The 6,939-nt window shown below is 43.1% G+C and overlaps 1 protein-coding gene across 1 annotated transcript; it reads left to right on the top strand.

Moving 5' to 3' along the window:
- The first annotated feature begins 3,960 nt into the window (after positions 1 to 3,960).
- LOC143828926 (insulin-like) lies at positions 3,961 to 5,678 on the top strand. The gene is made up of 2 exons (XM_077319085.1): positions 3,961 to 4,147; positions 5,566 to 5,678. The coding sequence occupies exons 1-2, from the start codon at positions 3,961 to 3,963 to the stop codon at positions 5,676 to 5,678; spliced, it is 300 nt and encodes a 99-aa protein (XP_077175200.1).
- The last annotated feature ends 1,261 nt before the right edge of the window (positions 5,679 to 6,939 follow it).

The raw sequence follows: 6,939 nt of genomic DNA, 5'->3' as shown, positions 1-6,939 counted from the left end.
ACTCCAATATCAGTACAGATGTTTTTCCAAGAAGCTCCTTTCAATCGATTGCTTTCACCGCAGATCCATATGTCTTTTAATTGATTCTTGTGTACTGTTGCTTTGGAGTGGCTGTATATCTTCTTAGGTAGGGTGTCCTTATCTGAGCTGCAAGACTCTGACATCCCCTTTTCCATCTCCATAATTTCAGATTCCTCTTCTGCTGGTAATTTTCCACCTTGTTTAGAGCTATCATCAGCCACTACTATTGGTTCATCATTCCTGTTAGAAACTTCTTCCTTAATGCCTTTAAACTCCATGAGCATATTTTTAAGCAAGCCATCTGTAAATTCTTTCAGGTCTTGGGTTTGTTTCTCTAGAAGATATGCAAATTCTTTAAGCATAAACATGTTCCAGGCTTAGAATTTTGTTAGACTTAGGCAATTTTGCATATGTTGTTTCCAGAATATATTTGCAATTTTGCAAATAACCAGTAGAGGTCCTACAGAGTCCTAACGAAAGCAACAGTCTGTTTTGATATTAAAGCAATGTCTCTGGAACAGAGTTCTCGCGAGATCTTTCCACCCACGGCTCTTATCTCTCTTATCTCCGAAAACCAAAACGAATGCAATAAGAGCTGATACTTATTAGTTTGAGTTAATTTAAGTCCTTCTTCTACTTAGAAAAGAAAATTACCCTGCCTCATATTGAGGTGGCTTCAAGCAGAGCCAGAAACGGGGGAAAAAGTAGAGACGGAGAAGCGGAAGAGCACTTGCATCTCTGTGTTGATTAATGACTTAATATCTTGGAATTTGGCAGATGTCCACCCCTCAGTTCTAAACATTCATTTGCAATAAATCGTAATAGAGGATCAAAGTAAATTCGCTTATCTTCCTGTCACTCTAGCTTGCTTGAATTAAAGAAAGCAACTTTCCACGCCGAGAGTTTATTCCAGGGAAGAGGGTGCCGGGGGAAGCCCCACTCACTGTTTGTAGGCTCGATCTGATGTCTGCCAGATGTTTTCACTCCGGAGTTGTGGTGAGTCGAAGGTCTTGCAGGGAGGTATCCAATTAGCTTTGTAGATTAAAATAAGCTTTGTAGATTGCAGAGTTGAAAGAAGAGGAAAAGATTTTAAAATGGCGGACGGCACTTGCTGGACCCTGTGCACACTGAGCTTACATTCCAGTGGGAGATTAATTTCCCTGCGGAACAGAGAGGCCCCAGAGATTCACAAGGAATTCCTGAGAAGATTGTGGGTGGGTTAGCGTACCCAAAACCTGATTCTGTCAATCACAGCAGCGATTGACCCTCAGTGGAACAGGAGCTCGAAGTATTCGAGCTATCCAAGTGCCATGGCTCCGCCTTCCCCAAGACCCCCAATTTTCAAGCAGATTTGACCAGGGGGTTCAGTTCTAGGGACACCCAAAGTGGGTGTTCATATCTGACCCTATTGTATCCAATTATAGGAAATCTTCTCTGTTTTCATCTCACTCAGTTTTGGTTTTACAAAGCTTATTCAGTTTTCTAAAATATTGTTGTTATGTATGAAGTCGTGTCCGACCCATCGCGAGCGACCCCATGGATAATGATCCTCCAGGCCTTCCTGTCCTCTACCATTCCTTAAAGTCCATTTAAGTTTGCACCAACTGCTTCAGTGACACCATCCAGCCACCTCATTCTTTGTTGTCCCCTTCTTCTTTTGCCTTTGATCGCTCCCAGCATTAAGCTCTTCTCCAGGGAGAGCTTCCTTCTCATGAGGTGGCCAAAGTATTTGAGTTTCATCTTCAGGATCTGGCCTTCTAAGGATCTCCTGAAGGCTGACCAGTTTGTTCGGCTTGCAGTCCAAGGGACTCGCAAGAGTCTTCTCCAGCACCAGAGTTCAAAAGCCTCAATTCTTTGACGCTCGGCCCTCCTTATGGTCCAGCTTTCACAGCCAAACATTTCACAGCCAAACCATAGCCTTGACTAGACACACTTTCTTTGGCAGGGTGATGTCTCTGCTTTTTAGGATGCTGTCTAAATTTGCCATAGCTTTCCTCCCCAGAAGCAATTGTCCCATTTTTGGAGGGACATCTGGGGGTACCTGGCAAATTGTACGTATGTTGAAATTAAAAAAATATATATTACAATACTATTTTTGTGTTGAAATTAAATATATATATATTACAATATTAGTTTTGCATTATATGCATTCTATGAAACTTTTTGTTGTTCCATATAGACCAAATTTTTGATCAAGAACCCTCCCCCCTCCATTCAATGGTGTCCCCCTTTACCAATGTTAAAATCTGGTCACCTTACACTGGTTACCCAGCAAGCAAAATAAACTAAAAACATTTGGCTAAACAGGTTAACATGCTTGCCTTTTCTTAATTCTGCACTTCAGAAACAGCTGCTAGAACTGACACCTTAGTGGCCACCCCAATCTCAGCCCTGCCAACTGCCCAGCTTTAGTGTAATTGGAGAGCTTTAGTAGCCCCGTCATCTCTATTGTTAAAAGGGTGACAACAAAGCAAGCAGCATACGGGCATATGGCTGGTATGAAACAAACAGTGGCAAGGAGTGTAATGGGATGGAAAGTGCAAACTGTTGCTTGCACTGATCCATGTTCATGACCTGTTGAGGATATACACATGCCCAGGGAGCAAAAGATTTGGCAGGACAATGTGGAAAAGGTGGAGTTTTAACCCAAACTTGTGTCGTTAGGAATAGTCAAGGGGCTATAAATATGGAAGAGGGAAGGCTAAAACATCACTTCCACATTATCTTCTTCTTTTCTGAACTGCCTTCAAGCTTCTCTCGGTACAATTGGGTTAGGTAAGTCTGATCTCCACTGTCTTTTGGATTATCTTCTGCAGGACATAGAATTCAGGGTTTAAAGATGGGTGGTTGGTATTTATGCTCTGATGGTCCTACGGTAAGGCTTGCAAGCTGACTTCAGACACCACAACATAACAAGCACCACAGGATAAATGGACAGGTAGCTGGCTGTGCTTCTTCTGGAAACTCCTGAGCCTCTCTCAGACTAACCTGCATTTGAACAAATGAAAGACTTCAACGCAGTTTCACACTGAAATGTACTGTTGAAAAGATAGATACTGCCCAGCAAAGCACAGATTTCCCTGCACATACAGACAGCTGTAATGCAGCAGAATGCTCAGTCCTACATGAGCAAAGGAGTTTTCCTGTCTTCAACTATGGGAATGAAAAGAGCTCCATGTGCATACTGAACATGCCTTTTCTCTTAGCTATGGGGCTCTGCTTAGCATTGCAGATTGTAAACTACATGTGTAATTGAAGCACATACTGCCTGCACAATAATTGCCAGCAAGGTCCCATTGTTAGCCTGCAGGACTGTGGACCTTGCTCCTTGTTAAGAGAATGCCAATGTAAATGTATGTTTATATGCATTATTTTGTTTATGTTCTTCCTCCAAGGATCTGAACTAGGATGACTGGCACAAAGTCACCCAGTCATCCTAATCTCACACTATGCACAGCTTCAAATTGTTCATGAAATGTGCTTCAGGGGCACGCCTAAGACCTTTTGGCTGTCACCCTGAGCAAATGACCTGGACGTTTCCCATCACATCCAAGATCTGCTTCACACATTGTGTGGAGCCAAATGTGTATTTCTACTTTATGCCCACACCGATTGCAGCTACCCAAACTGCACCCGTAGTGCATAGATCTGGTAGTCAGAAAAAGTGTACGCGTGTAATGTTTTAAAGGTAAAACATGTTTAAAGATAAAAAGTAACCTGTAAAACAGTCCTCAACAAAATCAAGTCCCCTTGGCTATTAGCATGTTGCTTTTATAATGGGAATCCTTCATATGAAGACGAGCAGGCTGGAGAAGGGGGAGGTCAGCCTTAAAGCACCTCGGATTTTGAGTGGTAGAAGCCAAGAGGCAGACTCTTCTCTCTGCTTGAAGCCCATTTCCTCAGCTTGCCTTCTCTTTCCAAGGTCTTGTCAACATCACCATGGCATTCTGGATCAGATCTTTGCCTCTCCTGGCACTGGTTGTTCTTTTGGCTCCTATTGCCAGTCATGCTTTTGCAGATCAGTTTTTGTGTGGTGATGAATTAACAGATACACTCATTATGGTCTGTGGAGAACGAGGTATCCACAACCCTTTTCAAAGATTTCAGGACATGAATGAATATCAAGGTAACTTTTCTTATTACCCAAACAGCACAAATATTAACTCACTACATTGCACTATATGAACTCTAAGGAGAGAATCATGTGAAAGAAGGAAATGTCAGTATTTCAGTCAGTAATGAAATCATGGAAACATTCCCAGGGAAACATTTTAGACAAGAGTGTACATCAGCCACATTATTTCAATGAAAATAAGAACTCAAAAGATACTACTCCAAGTAATTGGTGAACCTGTCTGACCTTCTCTATCTTTTTCAATATTGAATCACCTTAAAATTGTTGGGACTTTTTGACTGGACTTAGTCCTGAGTCCCTCCAGATAAATTGAGCTGCGGAGTGTTTGCAATTATTGGTTATCTTTTGTGGATTAGGCACAGATCCAGACTCACAGTGCTTTGAAATTTAAAAGGAATAAAATTGAGTGGAAAATGATATGGGATATATAGGTGCTGCTTAGCATTTTGACCACTTAACAACATTTAAAGGTTGATTTCACCAAATCGATTACAATTCCAACAAGAAGCATGGTATAGTTAGTTGCTAAAGAGTCCAAGGCTCACCTTACTATTAGGTAACAGAATTGGGCAGTAAAATAACAGTTAGTTAATTTGTTATTATACTTTTACAACTGAAGGATGACAGTAGCCAAGATCTGGGCTATGCTGTTCAGGACCAAATGTTAATTGCCAATAAAATGGAGACCAGGAATCATAGCTTAACCCTGCCACTGCTCACTGCTTATCTCCCACTATTGGCTGTGAGGGTCGCAATGACTGCAGCCCTTCTCTTTTCTAGTGGTTTCCCTTCCTGTCTGTCTTCAGCTTCTCTTCTCCGTGATACCCACAGCCAGACTGGAAGAAAAGGCAGCAGTAAGGAGAAAATCCTACTACCACTAGGATCATTGGCTTCTAATCTGGTGAACTAGGTTTGATTCCCCACTCCTCCACATGCAGCCATGTGGGTGACCTTGGGGTCATCATAGTCCTGATAATGCTGGTCACACAAAGCAGCAGTTTCAGGGATCTCTCAGCCCCACCTACCTCACAGGGTGTCTGTTGCAGGGAGAGAAAGGGAAGGTAATTGTAAGCCTCTTTGAGACTCCTTTGGGTAGAGAAAAGTGTCATATAAGAACCAACTCTTCTTCTTAAAACAGTGAGTCGCACCAGTAGTAGACATATTTCTTCCCATCCCAACCTCCATGGACAGACAGAAAAACTTTCATAGGGGAAAGCAGCATGACAGGGGATTCAAGAGCCCCCAAAGCCTGGAAGCTACCTTGAAATAGATACTATTTAACATTGCTTCATGTTCTAAAAACCACCCCCATATACACTTTATATCACCTCTTGAAAGATGGTATAGCATCTCCAAACATATATACATCTATAGAAGAAGTAATTTGGGGGCTTCTCTCTATCTGGTAGCATCTGCTGAGGAAGAACTGCCATGGAACAAGAAGAAGAGAGGAATTGTGGAAGAATGTTGTGATAACCCATGCACTCTTTATCAACTGGAGAGATACTGCAACAAGCCCTAGAAGAGAAAACATACAGAGGAGACAAGAAAAGCACTTTGCTATTGGTATTGAATAAAAATATTGCTAATTAATAAAAATTCTGAGTCTGCCTATGCAGCTTTGCTAATCATTCTATATTAGCATTATATATTATCTTGGAGAACATTGTATAATTTTAAAAACAGAGCATAGTGTAATACAATTATTGCTCCAATCAAGGTAACTGCAGTCCAGACCATAAACTGTTTTCTTAATGCAGGAAACCCAAGTGGGCTATTGCTCAAACACCTGCCAACTCCTACAGTGAGCAAGAGTACAATTTTGCTGGCATAAGACAAAGACAAAATATCTCTATGCCTGTGCTCCTCCTTACACAAGCCCACAAATGTAGCGGGGGCACAGTGATGCCCAACTTTGCTCAACAGGGCTGGTAGACGGGCCATGAGTACTTCTCCCTTCTGATATAGGTATGGTGCCACTAGCAAGGATGCTACTATGCCTAGGTTCTTAAGGATGAGCACAACTGTACCTGGCTTCACCCTGTGCCAGTTTAAGCACAGTGACCAATTATGAACAGGCCGGGAAGGGCAGGCTGGTGACTGTATGACAACAGAGCTAATCCCCACTTATGCATGATGCCAACGCAGTCCATGTCCCCTGCCAGCCCTGGCCCACTTTAGGGCCTCTGAAGAGCCAGGCCTTTGAGGTGCCCTGCTGTTAGAAACCTCCCCCCCCCCATGGTGTCCCCACAGGGACACAAAAATGGTTCATTCAGCTTTGCAGTGTTGAAGAGCCAAATGGGGCATTTGTTCATACCCCATTATGGTGGCTATCCCATGATCCTGCAGTGGGATCACCGCAGCCCTCACCCCCTCTGCTACTGCCACCACCGTGAGGCACAGCAGAACCATCCACGCCAGAGCTGCACATGCTATACTCCAGGGCGGACAGTGTGCACTGGGGAATTTCATCCTCCATGCGTACACAGGAAGCAGCATGGTGCCCTGCTGCGAGAAACCACAGTTGGTTGGGAAAGGAAAGCATGGCAATTCCCACCTTTGCCTGATGGTTTGGGCAGAGCATTCCTGGAAAGGAAGAATTCAGTTGTACCTCCTTTCTCTTCAGATAGCTCTTTGAACCTCCATGAAGTGGGGGATGTGTGAAGGCAGGAAGGGGAATGGTGAATACACATGAACAATGAACCTGCCCCATACTGAATCAGACCATCTGTCTATCAGAGTCAGTACTGTCTACTCAGACTGGCAACAGTCCTTCAGGATCT

This window comes from Paroedura picta, chromosome 2 (assembly GCF_049243985.1).
Source record: "Paroedura picta isolate Pp20150507F chromosome 2, Ppicta_v3.0, whole genome shotgun sequence".
Lineage (NCBI taxonomy): Eukaryota > Metazoa > Chordata > Lepidosauria > Squamata > Gekkonidae > Paroedura > Paroedura picta.
This window is presented reverse-complemented; position numbering and strand designations above follow the sequence as displayed.